Here is an 18191-nt window from a genome sequence, read left to right on the forward strand (position 1 = left end):
CTTGTTCTTTCATTGCATATAAAATAGTTAATTAGTAGCTTAGAAGTTCAGATATGAAGTCCACCTCACTGCAACCAATTCCCAACTTCTTCCTGTCACTCAGGCAGCGCTTGTGAAACTTTAGGTACCTGAATGTAACAACAACTGAGTTAGCCAACTTTGCTATACAAGTGCTCTTTCTCTCTCTCCATGTGAGCAAGCACAAGTGCATCCAGACAGGCTCAAGCACAGACCACAAAGAAAAAGTCTTTTTTTGATACAACAAAAGTCTCACAAAGTCATGATATTATACGTGGAACTGTGCAAAACAGTATTACACAAACACATATATTAGAGAAAAAATTCCACCATTCTCTTACTTCTGTTGCTTAAAACCATTTTCTTCTAACAGCTGATGACTTGGATGCTGAAAAGGTGGAAATGACTTTGGCAAGGAACCAACTGGTGGACTGCTAGAAAGAGTTCCATGTGGTGAACAGCTCAACTTTGAAGGCGGCCTATGTCTGTGAAAGATTGAAGTTTAGACATTCATTAGCGCAGGCAAACCTTAGACTCTAGTCAAACAAATTAGGTTTCATTTATATTTGAAACCTATCGTAACTTATATTCTTGCACTCAAAGGCAAGAAAAAGTACTTCTAAATTGCAAGTCAAAAGAACTTCAGTTAGTATGATATTTAAAATGAAGAAATGGTCACTTAGAACTAACCCATGACTATCAGGAGGAGTAGAACCAAAGAAATATCCGACCGAATTACTTGGTGGACTTTCTGAAATTATTGCAATTGAATTACGACTAGTTCCATGATTCTTTAAGTTACTTGAGAAAAATCTCTGCTTATGGAAGGACTGTTGCTTGGCGAAACCTTTATTTTGCTTCCTTCGTGAACTTGCTCCTCCAGACTCTTCAAGACCACTGCTCCCAGCAACATTTTCACCTGTCTTCAAATTTGATACTCCTAATGCACCCCTTGGAGACCTTGGATAACCATCTTTATTCTCATAAATAGAGTTATTCTTTCTACGACTAAATCGTTTAGTTTTAAGCTCCTGCTTGTAACAGTCATGTTCAAAGAATTTGATTACAGAAAAGAATCACCAAAGGGAGAAATTTATAAATATGTACCATACAAAGTGTGGAAAATAAACAAGGAAGCTAGTGTCTCAACCTGTTCGTAGAAGTAAAGACCATCATTTATCACAGCAGCAAGCTCACTGGAGATGGACTTTGAATCTTTAGCACCAGCTTTTGATCCGTCACCTGTCCCACTATTCTGCACATCAGAAGGCAGGTGCACAGATCATCAAAAGGATGAAAGAACATTGGACTGTTTAATATGAGTAAAACATGATCAAAACAAAACGCATGCTCATGGGCATAGCCTACAAACAGAGAGAGAACTTAACAGCCTCGATTAAGAATTAGAAAATTGAAAGAAATTGGGAGAAAGAAGATGCAAGAGGAGAGGAGTAGAGTAGAATGTCCTCTCTTAAAGTCTATAAATTATAAATCATTGCTGACGTGAAAGGGAAAAAAAAGGTTATCTTTCAATTTGCACTTGAGAAAAAACATTGCCCTTCTTGAATCAAGTTTAGAATGCCTCAACTCCGTAAAATGCATTATTTGTGTATATGTTCATAAATGCAATGCCTGTGAAAAACTGATTTACATGGGGTACTTTTTTCTACAAATATTCTTCTTAAACTGGATTGATTTCAATGTAAAGTTTGACATTCTTATCATTCTCTCATGATGTCAAACAACTCAATATGATACTATTGAAATGTCATGATATCAAGCCAACTATCATCAATTGCTGAGTAAATACATAAACTTGGAAGATCCAATGAGGGTATTACAATAAGCCACTCTTTAAACATTAAATATAACAATAAAAAGGCCAAAAAAGAATTCATACAAAGCAGTACCACATTACCTGGGTCACAATCACAAGTCTATGAACATCTTGATCATTGACAACCATCTCATCATCTTCATCATCCATTCTGAACAAAATGCCATTCAGATATTCAAGGGAACATTATTAACATCTAGAATTGTTTAAATATGCCTTTATACAGAAATTAGAAATCTCCCTGGCTCAACAATAAATGAGATGTTGCACCAATTAAACACAAAAACAATCTAGTACCTGTTAAGTGCTAAAAGAGTCTTTAGTGTTTTTTGCTCAAGCTCTAGCTCTTCATCCAGCATAAATGTGTGTGCAAAATCATTTGACAGGTCAGCAACATTTTGTACTGTTACATCTGATGATATTTCTACACTTCTGTGGTCAGTGAATCTCACAGGCCCAACTCCATGTGACTGATCTGCATCTGACAATTTGATGTGGAAATCAGCAAGTAATTTCCTGTTCAAGTCACCATTTCCACCAGAAAACGATTGTTTCTCACCGTTTAGTAGAACAGGCACATCTGCATGTTTGCAGTTATTTCTATGTGTTACTTCTGCAGCATTGCCCTCAGGTGATACATGCTCCAAGCTCCCACTATCCAATGGAAATTTAAGATTTTCTTCAGAGGTGTCCCTTGAATTATCTTCATTCATATCACCATTCCCACAAGAGTCAGTAACATTCTCTACAAATTGAGTAGCCGGAGCTTCTGATGACAATGATGTCTTTGAACTAGCTGGAATCCACTTGGACCACTCATCACGTCTCCGTATCTTGTCACCCTATAATATAAATTACCAAGTAAAGACAAGGCCACTGAAGCAAAGAATAGCATCAGCAAAGAACTATTACTTGCCAATGTACCCCACAACAATTACAAATTGTCAACAGGAGTTGGCCCCCAAACCAAAAGAAAGCCGCCCCCTCAATTCATTTGATACATTTGTCAGAACACAAACTTTAAAACCTCCAGGTATGAATACAAGCATCAACACCATCATTAGTTCATAATTATAGCCCCCTCAGCAACAACATTAAAATTTGTTTTTTGACAAAACAATTTATGATAGTGTATCAAAAATATGGATTACACAACGGCACCATACATAGGAAAAAGTTATTGTTTTACTTACAGCATATAATGATCTTTCAATTTATTGAAAAGAAGAAACTTGTTCAAATGAAACATTTTGGTCAAAACTATTATGAATTTGGTAAAATGGTAAATTAAAGCCAATCATGTGAAAAAGATATAACAGATCAATTCTATGCTCCAAATTAACATATGGCCTGACTCCAGCTTGCATACTTACTGTAAGAAATCAAATTATGAAAAGAGAGATAAAAGTTTAACCTGCACTTCTACAGTACTAGAACTCAGCAGTGCATCGAGGATAAATTGTATGTCTGTACTCATTCTCTTAACCTGTGAATCAAAACGTTTAAATCACACAAAAGCTTTAAAAACTAATACTTCTCAAGCTTCAGAAAAAGGAAGGCACAATAGAAAATCTAGTTCAATCAGTTAATGATGCCACAACCCAAAAAATACAACAGCAGCATATAACCTGTGCTATACTACTATAGGCATGAAGTAGTATTGTATTAAACATACCCTTTTAAAGTCCGCAATTGCGGATATTGGAACCCATCCTTGATCATCCATCAAGGAAATCAGGTAATGATCAGTTTGAAGATTTTCATCACTGCAAAAAGAAATGAAAAAATATTTTTTAGGGGTCAACAAGTAATACAAATACACACACATTATCTATGATTGAAAAACAAATAAATTTATGCAGTCAATTAATGTAAACAATGAAAATTTCAAATTTTGGCCTCCCAATGAATGGGCCAGTTACGTTGTGCATGAAACTTACGCGTAAAACATAAAAATATGATTGCCATATCAAAAACTCGCAAAGACATGCAAAAGACAATCAATATGAAATCATAGGTTGACAAAATTTTAAAGTGGATACCACACCATCAGTCTTTGATAAGACACCTAGATCTTCAATGGCCCCATGAATAACACGTGTACACAACCAGACTCAGAAATGCAAACATGCACATAAGGCATGAATCAATCATTTGCACCCGCAAAGCAATAAATCCAAATCCCCAAAAATGCCAACACCGATAATGGCTGGGAAGGGATAGAATTTAGCAACAATTCTAGACATTGGCACCCAGCTACCACAAAGAAAACAAAAATAAACCATACAGGCAAAAAAATTATTAAATAAATAAAAAGAAGCAGAGAGAGTCCTTCCTTACCTGAAATAATACTCAATTTGTTTCACTATATTGGCCCTCAAAGTAGCAGTCTCTGGAGAGTACATGGCAGTCCCTGGATTTATAGGATATGGAACAATGCGTGGAAGATGAGGTCCCCTTATAGATCCTGGAGGTGGAATAGGCACATAGCATACAGCTCCTGGATGGTAGACATAAGTCATTTCAAACAGAATTCAGTTTATGAAAGGCATAATATAAATCAAGAGCTCAAGATAAACAAAAAGTAGTATCACCTGAGAGGCTGAAATGCAAGCCTTGTTGGTAGACAATGATTATTAATTGGCAAAGAAGCTTAACAAAGTAAGAAGTAATTAAACATGTTTTAGTGCTTTAAACCTTTGCATGGGGAATGAGTTATTACCGGGGAAACTTGGACCAACCATGAAGCCTGGAGCTGGACCAAAAAATGGAGGTCTAACAAAAGGTCTCGGTCCGACACCCTGCTGCATAGGAATGGTTTCTCTAGGATTAAATGCCCGTTGATGATTCCAGCCAGGATTCAAATGGCCACCAGGTTCTTGCATGTTGGGTCTTCTATTAGAGAAGTTGGCAGGATATGCATTGGGATCTCCTCGCGGAGGAGGCTGCATATTTCTTCCAGGATCAATACCTTGAAGTGGAGGACCAAAGGCTTGCATTGTTGTCTCAGATCCAGAGTTTACCAACTGAGGTTCAATACCAGGAAAAGGTCCAGGGACAGGCTGGTAAGCATACCCAGAAACTGCAATGTGCGGTGGAGGTACCATAGCATGAAAAACAGGTGGAATTGGAGGTTGATAATAAGGTAAGGGTACAGGAAAACGAGGCGTGGCATTAGGGTTGCGCTTAGAGCCTGACTTCTGATGACGTGCAGATGAATGTTTATGAGATGCATTGGTGTTTCCAGACCCATTTGATTTCTGCTGCCCAGTAGCTCCCTGGAAGATCCAAAAAATGGAAAGTACTACACTGAGATAACAATTTATTCATTTTTTCTTCTTTCTTAATTAAGTGGATAAAATAAAGAATGGAAAAGTATATTGCTAACAACCACATGAATCAAGCCCCCACTTAATATTCCAAACACATGGGAAACAGCACGTGAATGAAGAGCAAACACAGACAACCAGACTGACTGAGAGTCATAGATGGCCAAATGATGCAGGGATTTCATCAGAGAGAAATTTATATTCCATAAAGGTACATTAAAATCTTTCATCCAAGATTTTATTTCAATTCTTCCTGTTATTTGAAAACAACTTCTACAATCATCTTTTTAGCATGTGTAGGAAGGGGAGGGAAAGAGGAGGAAGGCCATGAAAGAGTAGTCATTAGTCAATATAGCTTAGTACTCTCCCAAAGATTTTCAATCGATACAAAATGATCAAAAGTGATTTAAGAAACCAGAAAGGTAACAGACCATTGGTTCTCAACATATTATTCTGGGATATGAAGCCATCGCTTGTGAGATAAACAACTATGATATTCAAATCAAATTTATATGTAAAAAAGACAACTTGTCCATTTGAAATGATTTTTAGCAAAACCACATTACAACTAATGATTACAATTTGTTGCACTTAACATACCAAAAACAACTCAAATTACACCTAAACGTTCTTAAATTTATCCAAATTTCAGCTCATAAAAGTGTTTGATCACCAATTAAAGGAAAACACAGTAACAAAAAATAAAAGAAAAAAAAGCAATGACTAACCTGCTCTACTGACGGAGCTGGAGCAGACCCATCAGCAGAAACCTCAGGATTGTCGGTTGTTTGTTGGGTCCCACCAAGGTCTGGCCAAGATTGTGTCCCCATAACAGAAGCATCAGCCGCTTTCTCCCCATCAATCACCGGAGTCTTCCATGGTGACTTCACCTCCTTTTGATCATCCCCTGCCTCATTCTCAGCCATCACCATAATCCCCCACCACCCACCAGCAGCTAGCCACCAAAAATTCCAACAAAGCGAACACAACCCAGATGAGCAGAACCAAAACCCAGTTCAAAAATCACCCCAAACTTCAATTCCCGGCAAGAATGAAAGGAACTCTTTTATTTACTAAACGAAGTTGGGTTTTCTAGATTAAGGTTTTTAGTGGGTTTTAGGAGTGAAGTGGAATGGTGAGAGAGTGTCGTGGAAGTTTGAGAAAGATTGACAGTTGCAGACAGAAGGCCAACAAAGTTTGCAAAAGTGTGTACTAAGGGCTAAAGCCAGCGCAAAGGCGTGCCTGTCTGCGTTAGTTTTGCTTCTTTTATATCAAGGGAGAGAGAAAGTACTATCGTCAGCCAAGAGTTCTGCTATCCCCAGGTTAGTAACAGTGTAACTGTACATCAATAAATGCGTAATCAACGCGGGAAAAAAGTGGGTGTCGGCGTGGAAGTATGAAAACTAGGGGATTGGAAAGAGTGGTTTTCAAGGGTGGGTTTGTGAGTTGGATCTGTCACGTCAAAAACCCTAGATTACGAGTTTTTGAGTCGGGCCGTACCCACTTTGTTATAATAAGCCTATACATATTTAAATGTGGCCCAAATTTTAAAATAAGATTTCTTGTATGTTTTATTTTTTATTTTTCCACTAAATACTAAATAAAAAATCATTAAATGATATTAAGAGAAGTTAATAGATGTCTTGCATTATCCTACCTAATTAAGTAAGATTATATAATACCTTATGATCAAGTTTGAATAATAAAACTATTGCTTGCACACGGATTTGTGTAGTGATTTTAAAATAATAATTATCTGAACATAGATATAAATAATAATTTTTAATATTAAATTTTAATTTTATATATTATTTTTTATTTATAATTTTTTAATTAATATAATACATATTAAATTTATTAATTATTCTAAATATAATTTCAATCTTTAATTTATTTTTTATGAATTAATTTTAATTTATTAATTTCATTTTTATTAATAATATATACAAATTTATTTTAAATTTATTTAATCAAATATTTAATGGGTACAAGATTAAACATATAGCGTTTAAAATATTCGATTAATAATTCAGATATTTAATCCCATACCCTCTCCAATAATAAGATTCAAATTCATATATTTAAAAGATAATAAAGACCTTACTAATTGGAATCCCTAGTTGACATTAAAATATGAGTCCTTTTATTCACAATTTAATTAATAGAAAGACATTCTTATGTTCAACAAGCTATATTCTTGAAAATATAAGAAATTTTAAAAAACCCTTCCTAATAATTACAAACCAAATATGCCCCCAACTTAAAATAAATAGAATAATTTAAGTTACATGATAATAACAGCTAGCAAGTAAAAATCCCATTGTTTATACATTTTTTCATTGTTTTATTTTCTTTCTCCAAACAGATTAATGTAATTACGAATTTTGCTTCTTCTTTTTTTCTCCATTGGAAAAACATCTCAACATTTAAAATTTTCTTGTTATATATATATTGCCATAACTATAAGAGCTTGGAGAGCAACCTATAGGATACATGGACATCCTTTAAATCAATTGATCCTTCAGGATTTTCACGTTACATGCACAAAGGCCTGAATATCAACACGACAGCATCAATCAAAGGCTCCAATTTTCAGATCAAGGCAGGCAGGCAGGCAGGCACTCAGTGAAGTTCAGACAGGAGCACCCAAGACCAGCTTCATAGCTCTGGGGAAATAGATACTTTGCCTGCCCCCATCAACCCACCTAGCAACAAATTCTAGCCCCATGAGGGAGCAGCTTCCTCTTTCCAGACATGTTGGGCGTATATTGTCAATAAGGCTTGACAAGTTACTTCCCCATATTTTTGCTATTTCTTGGCCCTTCCATGTCAGATCTCAGAAACAACACAATCTGGCGGGAACCTAAACATTAAGGTAACTGATTCCACTTAGGGTCACAAATCACAGTTTCAAAACTTGCTACATGAACAAAAATTGTCTTCAGTGACAAAGAAACCATTTCACAAATCATTGACAGAAAGAACACCAACAACTCCATTTGTTCCTTTCCTAATGCAAAGGTTATTAACCAATGAGAGAATTACAGGGGATGAGGGAGGGGTGGGGGTTGGAGGGTTGATAGGAGCTGGAGGTGCTCCTGTTAGGAATACATTAAGCATGAAATCGGCAGTCGGGACTATGTAGCCATTGTACCTGCAGTTTGAAATCTCATCTCATCCAATATTGCAGTTAACGACTTCATAATCTTTAAGTGCTACAGTGCTGTCATCAAAGTAATGGACACAGCAATCTAAATGACGTTAAACTGGAAGGACACTTTACAAGCAGAGTGAGATTCTAGGCAATTTATGATAAAAGTAAAAATAGTTCACCAAACCACAAGAAATCAAGAAAATGTAACAATACCCAAAAAAAAAAAAGAGTTTTCTGTCTCGCATAAAACTAAATTAAGAACATTCTGATTCACATAAGAAATAGAGTCACCATAAAATAAGTGCATCAATTAATTTAAGAAAAAAGTACGAAAAGGCATTGTTTGAGTAACACACTTGAAAACCTGAAAAGGCATTGTGTCCTCTGCCTGGAAATTCTACCTGTTCCCCAACACTTTTCAAGAAACAAATCATCGAGCCCAAATAGTACACCATTTTGAAAACACATGAAGGGGAAAGACTACTAAAATAGAAATGAAAATACAGGTTTGAGATTTCTGATCTTTATAGTAGGCAAACAGTAACAACTTTTGGTTACAAACTTAAAGACCACATTTGCATGAGTGCCTGGAACTTCAGAATCACCAGAGTCGAAAACAAAATGATTGATGCATCTATGAGAGAATCTGCACAATGAATAATAAAGCATAAAAACACAAGTTTCAAAAACAAAAGATTTATAAAAAAGATACATGAGAAGGATAAACTGTAATTTCATACCTTTGGCAAAACCAAAATAAGATTTTATGGTAACATAGCTTAACCAACTAAAATTTGATGTATGGCAATGAAAGAATACAAAACGAAGTTCAATAAACAACATAAAGTGAGATAAAACTATGAGGAATGTTTCATAATAATTTTAGAAAGGAGGCAACTAAAAATATGGATAAATTTTAAAGAAATATAAATAAATTATAAATTTTTATAATAAGACTTTCTATCTAGAAAAAGTTGATAAGCTAAGACTCCGTAATATCCACCGTCTTTCTCAAACAACAAAACTTTGTTTGAAAAACTAGTATTAAAAAATTAACTTAAAACATACTAAGAACTATTGTCTTTTGATTACACTGCAGATGAATATCAACCAATAGCAAGAAAAATATAGCAGAAGTCCCCGTGGGGAAAATATAAGTCATCTACAGACAACAATTACATCCGGTTGACTCTTAGACAACAAATGGCCATGCGCTTCAGAAATGAAAAGCAAACTTATACTACTCATGTTGTACAATTCTTTTTCAACTTCGCAATAACCAAACGTAACCCTAGCGCTACCCACCTCACTCAGTGTGCAATGATGTTTAGCAGAATGCAGCACCACATGTCACTCAATTAGATCTGACTTCTCATTTGGTAGTCTATTATCACATATATGCATAAAGATCACAAAATAATAATAATAATAATAAACATAGAGTAAATAAATGATAAAATAGCCAACAAAAAATATTATATCCAGTATACCTTAGGGCTTACCTAGTGCCCCATGTAAGGTGCACCGCCACCAGGCTGAGTCCTACCAGCACCGCCCTGCCCCATCTGCGGGTTCTGATACCCACCCTGCACTCCCATCTGGCTTCCATAGCCACCTGCAACCTGATTCCCATACCCTGCAGCAGGTGCTCCCTGGTTCACAGGCGCCCCACTAAGCCCGCCAAGCAGATTACCAAGCCCCAAACCGGCTCCCTGAGTAGCAAGCAATGCAGTCAATGCCTGTCCAAGTGCCGGGTTCAAAGCCGGTGCAGCAGCAGCCACCCCAGCGTTAAACCCAGCAGCAGCAACTCCAGGGTTGAACCCCACTGCAGCAGGCCCAGATGGAGCCATCAAATGCCCAGTATCTGATCCACCAGTCGAATACTTTCCCTTCTTAGCATGATGGTAATGAGGCTGCATCTGATGTTGTCCTTGCTGATGCTGCTGGTACTGATGATGCCCACCAGAACCACTTCCTCCATAACCACCTTTATTTGGCTTCGGCCCATCTATAGCCTTTTGGCAATGCAAAACATGACCTTCAAAATTCTTATGAGGCTCCTCTAAGGCCCTTCTGGAACTCTCAATCGACCTGTATACAAAAAGAGCAAACCCTTTAGGTTTCCCTGTCTGCTTATCAAGCCCCAGCGGACCTTCCTCAATTTCTCCGTACTGTCTAAAATACTCAAGCAACTTCTCCGGGTCCACTTCAGCTGACACATTACTAACAAAAATTTTCCTTTGAGTATACTCAGAAACCGGTGGAGCAGAGGGAGGCGGTGCTGGAACTGGTCCCTGCGAAGCCAACTGGCAAGAAGTGGTTCTATTCCCAATCTTCTTCTGGGGTTGTTTCAAAGCCCGGCGTGCCCCACTCCGATGCTTAAATAGAATAAACGCGTAACCTTTGGATTTCCCAGAAACCCTATCAGTAACCGCTTTACATTCTTCGATTTCCCCATATTTAATAAACTCGGCGGTGAGGGTTTCAGCAGTGGTATCCCAACTGAGCCCATGAACGAATATCTTCCGATGAGCTGGGTCCGCATCCGCGAACTCCCGAACCGACGACATGAATTCCGGGTGCTTCTCGACCGCTTTCTTAATAAGGGTAATCAATTGATCTTTCCCAAATGGTTCTAGAAGTTTCTCGAACGGCTCGTCGTCCAACTCCTCCTCTTGACTCGTTTCTTTGGGTGCTCCATTTTGAACAGCGGCGTTGGAGGAACCGACTAGGGTTTGGTTTTCAGCTTCTTCGTCATCGTCTTCTTCGTTCTCTTCTTCTTCCTCATCCTCCTCTTCCTCTTCTTCAACTTCCTCTTCTACTTCTTCTTCTACTTCCTCTTCAACTTCTTGTAGCTGCTGTTCTTCTTCTACTTTAGCGTTCGGATCTTCGTCGGCTACGTATTCCGGTTGTTGCTGTTGCTCTTCTTCTTGGATTGGTTGAGGATCCGGCGTCGTTTGGGTGGGCTCGGGCTCAGAAGATCGCTGCTTTCGCTTTTTCGCCATGGAGGAAATGCAGATTCGAAAGATACAAATTTAGGGTTTTTTGGGGCTTCTGTTTTTGGGAGAAGCTAGGATTTCTGCTCACCAATCCCCCCTTGACCTGACTCGTTATTGATTGGTTTCTTATTCAGTAGGGTAGGATCTGGGCCCATAGTTTTTGGTCCAACAAGAAAACTGGGCCCGGCTCTTTTTCTTTAAGCCCGTTTTAAATATTTATTTTTCTTTTGAATTATTTCTTTTTTGAATGGGTCACTTTTTTTAAACTATTATTTTTTATTTTAACATTATGTGCATTTTCTTTTTAAAAATTTTTAATTTAAAAAAAATAAGACAAATAATTTGGAGTTTTGTATTAATAATGGTTAATAATAGGTGTAAATAAATTATTTGTTTTACTATTTATAATAGTTTTTATTATGAGTTTTTTCTATTTAACATTGTAATGGATCCACATTTCATGTCCATAAATAGGTATATCAAGCCACCAATACCTCTTAATTTTTTTAAAAATTATTTAATTTTCTTTTCTTTTTCCCTAAAAACTGAGTCATTTAATTTTAAATGTTTCAAATATTGGCATGTAAACATTATGATTTAATCTAACCATTGTTTTTCGTTATTTAAAGGAATAAGATCGAAGATTTAAATTCCTTCTTCAATCTCTTTTATTAAATTTCCTCATATATACTTAGAAAATATTTTTATATGTATATGTGAGATAAATAAATCATAATTGGATGTGGCAAAAGTGTTAATTTTAGATTTTAATAAATGCGAAGTTGAGGATATGGGTTAAGAAATGTGATTCATGTGAGAAAGTTTTAATCCACGTGCTTAATTATGATGATTAAATTCAAAAAACAAATAATATAGAGATTGGATCGAAAGAGGAATGTCATATTAAGATTTTGATAAAATCACAATTTAATGAAGTATAAATGAATTATACTTGCAAGTTAATTGAATTTGAATTCGAGAATATATTCAAAATCTATTATTTATCAATAAGATAAAATTGAATTATGAACAAATAAATAAATTGAATTTGGGTAGGTATTATATATAATACGTAATTTTATAATCAAAACTCGAACTTGAATTTCATCATCTCGATGATATTAAATTAAATAAAGCAGATTAAAGTAACTAATCAAATTTAAAAATTCAAAATCGATGAATTTTTTAAGTTTCAATAATCAAAATTGTAATGAGTATTAACTCAACTAAATTGACCACCCTTTATAATAAACATTTATTCAATTCTAAAACGACGTCGAAGAGAAAGGACCAACCAGTCCAACCGCGAAGAGGTGGACGACGTGATTGCATGATGGTGATTGGTGAAGCCCAGAAAAGCTAACACGTCATTTGAGCACATGGCAGTTTCTTATTGGCCAACCATTGTCAAGACATCACGAACTCGGTTCTTTTTACTGGGCCCACCCATTACAAATCAGCAAAATACGGGCCTGAGAAAATCCGAAGATGTCAAAGCCTCCAGAGTCGATTCCCCAGATAACTGAAATCATTCGGGGCTCCGATTAAAAATCCACTCGTGCCGTGCACAATCGCACTTAAATTCAACGTAATACGTGGAGTTTTGACGTAACAACAGGTTAGCAAAAAAAAAAAAATCTGTTAAGTCTCGATCCAAGATCAGAATTTCCAGGTAATACAAAAAATTTCGTTTGTATTTATTTTTTTGAATTTTAATTAGTCAAAAGTTTAAATTAACAGTTAATTTGGCTGGTATAATTATTATTTCTTTAATTTATCAATTTAAAATTTTGTTCTTTGTTAATTAAAAAAGCTGTAAAATGCTTTTGGTAAGCACGATTTTGGTTTTATTTTTTGCTGGGAATTTTGTTGCTCTCTCCCAGGATTAAGTTCTGAAAGGAAACAAGGGTTAAACAGGTAAAAAAAGAGAGAAATTTTAATAAGAAAGATGGCTTTTTTTTTTTTTGGTAAATGGTGGGAAAATGGAAAAAAAAAAAAGGGGGGGGGGGGGAGGGCAAACTTGATTATATTGCTTGTTTCTTTTTTTTTTTTTTACTTTTTTTATGTTGGGAATTAATCTAATTTTTTTAGAGTTTTTAGGGATTTTGATTGTAGGCAAGGTTTGGGTAGTGTTGAATTTTCACATTAGTTTAGAAAAGTTTATGCTTTTTCTCTATCTCTCTTTGTTTTTGGTTTAGATTAGGAGATCACAAATTACATTGAATTTTGCTGCAGAAAGGGAAGAAAAAAAAAGAGAATTACTTTTGTTAGTTAGTGGAATTGTATAGTATGGTTTATAGTAATTTTTTTTTCTTTTTGGTGATTTTGGGTTTGCAATATGTATTGATAGGGTTTTGAGGGTGAGAATTGTTTTGAATGGGGATTCAAACAATGGGATCCCAAAGCAGTGGCCAGCAGTCTCATTTACAGCCGTCTCCGTTGGTGAGACAGAATTCATGGTATAGTCTCACTCTAAATGAAGTTGAAAACCAACTAGGGATGTTGGGAAAGCCCCTAGGTAGCATGAACCTTGATGAGCTTCTTAATAATGTATGGACTACCGAATCAAATCAGCCCTTACGGATAGATACTGAGAGTACCTCATCATCATCTTCTCTCCAACGTCAGGCTAGCCTAACCTTGGCTAGAGCTTTCAGTGGGAAGACAGTTGATCAAGTGTGGAACGAGATACAACAAGGGCAGAGGAAGAGGTTCGGTGAGGAGATGAAGGGTCAGGAAAGAGAACCAACACTTGGTGAAACGACATTGGAGGATTTTTTGGTACAAGCAGGGCTTTTTGTTGCTGACGCATCTTTAGGTGCTACAATGGAATTGGATAGCACCCCAAAAAGTTTTCTGCCGCAAATTGGATTGTCACCTACGCCGTCACTTGGCACATTATCAGACACAAGTATGAAAGGGCGGAAAAGGGATAGCCAAGATGCACTTGAGAAGACCATTGAGAGGAGGTTGAGGAGAAAGATCAAGAATAGGGAATCTGCTGCACGCTCACGAGCCAGAAAGCAGGCAAGCCTTTAACATGTTTTTGGTTAATTTACTGTCTCTAAACTATTTTTTCCTTTTCATTTTATGCTTTCCCCTGGTCTTGTGGTTTTGCGCAGGCTTACCATAATGAGCTGGTGACCAAGGTTTCACGATTGGAAGAGGAAAATATAAAGCTTAAGGAAGAGAAGGTAGAATCTTTGATCCACATTGCTATGTGGCTTGACATCGGCACCCTGAAACGTGTCTCAAAGATTTTAATATGTGCATTTAATGTTGTTTAAATAGATAACCATACAAAACCATCTACTCAAAGCAAATGGAGACTGGAGTGAGGTTTGACTTTCTAGAAAATTTATAATGATGTGCCATTATTCATCATTCTTACCATATCAGAAGATTTGAAATACTGGCCCTTGACATGACTAGGGGACTTGGATGAGACTGCCAAAAGGAGATCAGAAAGATGATCCTTCATAAGTAATGAGATCTGATAACAGAAAACTGTCAAAGTTACTTGGTTTTGAGTTTAGTCCAATCAACCTTGATGGGATTGCTACTCATAAGAAAATTAGAGTAAGTTGTAACAAATTCAGGGTGATAAATAGAATATAAGCAGCTTGTCCTTTAGAATTATTTAAGATACATTCTGAGATGCAGCCATCTACTGATTTTGGTAGTAGTTATACGTAAAATTTAATCCATTTTTTGTTCTGTTTGATATATACTGATAGGAAGCTTGCAATTGTGCCAGTTATGGCTGTGTACCCTAATCAATATGTGGTCTTATTCTGGCCCATTATGTTGAGTCGTTAGTTTATATAATTTGGATCAAGAATTCAAGACTATTAGAATAACATATGGATGAACAAAAATACATATCATCACATACGAAAGGTTGATGGATAAGAATTTCGAAGAACTGACTGTTCATCCTGGTGATGCTATTTTCTTACTAGGTTTGATTTCTACAAGTTTGTTGCATTCAATTGATTGCACAAGAAGTGCCAGAACTGAAGCTATACATTCAATGGTTTTATTTCTCAGAGCTTGTTCTATCTGACTATGTATTCTTTTGAACACTTATTGCAGAAATTTGAGAAAATTTTTCATTGTGAAACACCCGTTCCTAAGTATCAGCTTAGAAGAACGAGCTCAGCCTCTTTCTGACACGTGTCTTCCAGTGTTGAGAGTTTTGTAGTTGCGGTAAATGTTAGGGCTATCCTCTTGGTTTGTCAATGGAGCTGCTTTGGGAATTCATCCAAGGGTTTGGTGTTTTGTACATTTATAAGTTATAGTATGTTGGTATTCAACTGCTTCCAGAAACTGCCATGTTTATAAGTTAGGCTCTCTTTATTTTACTGAAAGACAAACTGAATTTGTGCTGATTAGCTTAATTTCTCCCTTTCATGTTAGCAAGAAACAAGGGGATCAAATATAAAAGTAGAAAGAGTTGGCATTGTGCAGTTGAAGGTTGTGATGAACTAGTGAAAATATATTGAATGTCCTTGAGTTACTATCAAACAGTTAGCACAATCAGTGCTATATCATTATCCATGGTTACTTTTTCGCATGAAATGTGATCTTTGCAGGTTTTCCAGTCTCATACTCCCTCACATTTATATTCTTTTCAAGCTATAAATTTTAATTATTAATGGTTCTTGCCACAATTTGTCACACTTCATTGGGTACAAATTTACCTACATTTACTGCATATATCTACTGCTTATAGACTTAACCATCTTCAGTTAAGATCCGTGACACATAAAATTTTCTAATCTTGAAAGCGAAAATGAAGAACTTGCGATAAAAAGGAAGAATTTATCTGTTCACAGTAAAAAAGCTTAATATGTGAGGTTCACTTCCAACTGCCCAGGAAAAATCTTTGTCCGAAAAGAAGTCACCAAGTCAATTGTATGGGTTTTGGAGCAGAAAATTGCATGACGTTTTTCTAAACGACAGAACATATAGGCACCAAAATCTGAAGGTATCGGCATGTTTCATGTGTTTTTTTGTCTTTACCTCTCTTCTTTGATCAAGTTACGTAACTTGAGAGCTACAATCATCTGCATGTGCGTCTAGACTATACTTCAAATTTAGCACAAAGCCAATCATTTCAATCAATAGAGACATCTCATTTTGAATATGTAAGATCAACCGAACAAGCTTTCTTACTCACACTGGATTCCCGTATCAGGAAGTAGAGGATAAAGTAGCTCCACCTTGAAAAGCCTTGCTCCAAAAAGTTATGAGGAGTTGTTTAAATTTTGGACCCAGCGGGCAGAAGATAACAGCTTTGCTTTTTCTTTGTTCTGCAAAATGGAGGAGAACACAGCTTCATTGTTGGAGAGGGAAGTGAAGTACTATGAAAACTGCCCAGGTTGTAAGATGGATCGTCTCAAACAAGAACAAACAGGGGTCCCGTACAAGAACTTGTCTTTTATCTGGATTGTCTCTCTCTGTGCTGGTCAGTCCTTCATAACTATCTATAAACTGTATTAAAAAAAAAAAAGGAAAAAGGTTGAGTTTTTTGGCATCCGTTAATGATATTTGCTCTTGGGTTGCCATTGGATGGTAATAATCAAATCTTTTTAGCTCTCCAATACTTGCTGTGTTTTGATCAATTTATGGTTGCTTTGTGGAGGAATACTAGTATCTTGGACTCCTCTTTGGACGGACTACATTCACCCTTTTCACATAACTATTTAATGGAGTTATGTTGTTTGTAGAAAAGGAATTTCTATGATTTTCCTTTTCCTGATAGTTTGCTGTCTCTTTAAAGTTTAAATTGTGTTTTAACAGCCGTATCTTATTGTTGTTTTACATGTTTCAGCTTTGCAAACATCATCACTATTCCCTTTTCTTTACTTTATGGTATGTTATCTGCCTCTGAGAAACCTATCACATATTATGACTTTTATTACCTCTTATTATTATTGAAGGCAGAGGAAATAGTTTTTGCTGTTAGTTTGTAGAATTGATGATTCTGGTATGCAGACTAATAATGTCATTTTATATGATTGTATATGCCTTTTTTTGTCAGATCAGAGACTTTCACATTGCAAAAAGAGAGGAAGACATTGGTTTTTATGCAGGATTTGTTGGTAATATAATATCTGTCACTAATGTTCAGTAGCTTTTGTATTCTATTAAATTTAGGGTTCAGAATGAACTAGTATAAATTCCAGTAATCTTTTGTTCCTCCTAGGATCTTCCTTTATGGTTGGAAGAGCTTTGACATCTCTTTTCTGGGGAGTGGTGGCTGATCGATATGGCCGTAAACCTATAATTTTGATGGGGACATTTTCAGTGTCAGAATTTTCTCATTCACTCCCTTGCTAACTTATTATGATTAAGAAAATGAAGTCATTTGGCAAGGTATGTTGTTATTGGTAATTGTATCATCATAAGTTTTGGGTTTCAGGGTTGTATTCAACACTCTTTTTGGCCTTAGCACGAGCTTCTGGATGGCACTGTCTATGAGATTTCTTCTTGGGTGCTTCAATAGTCTGCTTGGCACAATAAGGGTATGTACTCTGAGTATGTAAATTTGGATACATATATATCAATTACAAAATATAAGCATTTCATAAATATTGCTTTATTCAAGAGTGCTAATAGTTCAACTTTTGAACTACTTTTTAGTTTTACCACCTTCTTCGATGTATTTTCCAGGCATACGCTTCTGAAGTGTGTAGAGAAGAGTATCGGGCTTTGGCACTTTCAGTTGTAAGATGAACAATTTAGTAGTCTATTATGGGTTCTTGGTGCATCATCTGGAGTACTATCTTCATATTAAACGTTGCATTTCAGGTTAGTACATCACGAGGCATAGGACTGATTATTGGCCC

The 18191-nt window shown here is 36.1% G+C and overlaps 4 protein-coding genes across 9 annotated transcripts in view; 2 read left to right on the top strand and 2 right to left on the bottom strand.

Annotated features, from left to right (window-relative positions):
• Positions 1 to 31: 31 nt before the first annotated feature.
• On the bottom strand, positions 32 to 6438 carry LARP1A (LA RNA-binding protein). Its single transcript, XM_021423772.2, has 12 exons — positions 5913 to 6438; positions 4578 to 5133; positions 4196 to 4355; positions 3531 to 3621; positions 3270 to 3341; positions 2415 to 2697; positions 2153 to 2336; positions 1937 to 2006; positions 1169 to 1273; positions 709 to 1049; positions 360 to 503; positions 32 to 128 (listed from the first exon to the last, which is right to left on the bottom strand). Exons 1-12 carry the CDS (start codon positions 6114 to 6116, stop codon positions 32 to 34), a joined length of 2307 nt encoding a protein of 768 aa, XP_021279447.1. The 5' UTR covers positions 6117 to 6438.
• A 1047-nt stretch (positions 6439 to 7485) lies between these two features.
• Positions 7486 to 11431, bottom strand: LOC110413019 (UBP1-associated protein 2B-like). Of its 6 annotated transcripts, none has more exons than XM_021423721.1 (2): positions 9829 to 11431; positions 7486 to 8047 (listed from the first exon to the last, which is right to left on the bottom strand). In XM_021423721.1, the coding sequence occupies exon 1, from the start codon at positions 11341 to 11343 to the stop codon at positions 9841 to 9843; it is 1503 nt and encodes a 500-aa protein (XP_021279396.1). In that variant the 5' UTR covers positions 11344 to 11431; the 3' UTR covers positions 7486 to 8047; positions 9829 to 9840. The 6 variants fall into 6 exon arrangements, with proteins under 6 accessions (XP_021279396.1, XP_021279397.1, XP_021279394.1 ...); XM_021423722.2 differs by having other exon boundaries at positions 7487 to 8047; positions 9841 to 11431; XM_021423719.2 differs by lacking the exon at positions 7486 to 8047 and adding an exon at positions 8626 to 8984 and having other exon boundaries at positions 9841 to 11431.
• A 1364-nt stretch (positions 11432 to 12795) lies between these two features.
• LOC110413021 (ABSCISIC ACID-INSENSITIVE 5-like protein 2) lies at positions 12796 to 15918 on the top strand. Its single transcript, XM_021423728.2, has 4 exons — positions 12796 to 13009; positions 13688 to 14364; positions 14460 to 14531; positions 15433 to 15918. Exons 2-4 carry the CDS (start codon positions 13714 to 13716, stop codon positions 15508 to 15510), a joined length of 801 nt encoding a protein of 266 aa, XP_021279403.1. The 5' UTR covers positions 12796 to 13009; positions 13688 to 13713; the 3' UTR covers positions 15511 to 15918.
• Positions 15919 to 16057: 139 nt separating this feature from the next.
• LOC110413050 (putative peptide/nitrate transporter At3g43790) overlaps positions 16058 to 18191 on the top strand; it is a gene marked incomplete at its 3' end in the record, with an annotated part of 4167 nt that continues 2033 nt past the window's right edge. Inside the window, exons 1-8 of the mRNA XM_021423773.2 lie at positions 16058 to 16327; positions 16538 to 16807; positions 17174 to 17214; positions 17384 to 17444; positions 17549 to 17651; positions 17765 to 17867; positions 18016 to 18069; positions 18154 to 18191. The exon at positions 18154 to 18191 is cut by the window's right edge and continues 25 nt beyond it. Of these exons, the coding sequence (XP_021279448.1) occupies positions 16660 to 16807; positions 17174 to 17214; positions 17384 to 17444; positions 17549 to 17651; positions 17765 to 17867; positions 18016 to 18069; positions 18154 to 18191 (548 nt within the window). The remainder of the gene's footprint in view (positions 16328 to 16537; positions 16808 to 17173; positions 17215 to 17383; positions 17445 to 17548; positions 17652 to 17764; positions 17868 to 18015; positions 18070 to 18153) is intronic.

The sequence above is a fragment of the Theobroma umbraticum genome, unplaced genomic scaffold (assembly GCF_002168275.2).
Source record: "Theobroma umbraticum cultivar Fairchild unplaced genomic scaffold, ASM216827v3 scaffold_95.0, whole genome shotgun sequence".
Classification (NCBI taxonomy): Eukaryota; Viridiplantae; Streptophyta; class Magnoliopsida; order Malvales; family Malvaceae; genus Theobroma; species Theobroma umbraticum.

What these genes read in the sequence shown, in the direction of transcription:
- LARP1A (XM_021423772.2), bottom strand. Translation starts at nt 6,116, where the DNA reads ATGGTGATGGCTGAGAATGAGGCAGGGGATGATCAAAAGGAGGTGAAG. An exon ending in CAAATTGAGTATTATTTCAG is followed by an intron (nt 3,622 to 4,195) that starts GTAAGGAAGGAC and finishes TTCTTTTTGCAG; the next exon opens with TGATGAAAATCTTCAAACTG. An exon ending in TGTGCCTGTTCTACTAAACG is followed by an intron (nt 2,337 to 2,414) that starts GTGAGAAACAAT and finishes TCAAATTGTCAG; the next exon opens with ATGCAGATCAGTCACATGGA.
- LOC110413019 (XM_021423721.1), bottom strand. Translation starts at nt 11,343, where the DNA reads ATGGCGAAAAAGCGAAAGCAGCGATCTTCTGAGCCCGAGCCCACCCAA.
- LOC110413021 (XM_021423728.2), top strand. Translation starts at nt 13,714, where the DNA reads ATGGGGATTCAAACAATGGGATCCCAAAGCAGTGGCCAGCAGTCTCAT. An exon ending in GCTCACGAGCCAGAAAGCAG is followed by an intron (nt 14,365 to 14,459) that starts GCAAGCCTTTAA and finishes GGTTTTGCGCAG; the next exon opens with GCTTACCATAATGAGCTGGT. An exon ending in TAAAGCTTAAGGAAGAGAAG is followed by an intron (nt 14,532 to 15,432) that starts GTAGAATCTTTG and finishes CACTTATTGCAG; the next exon opens with AAATTTGAGAAAATTTTTCA.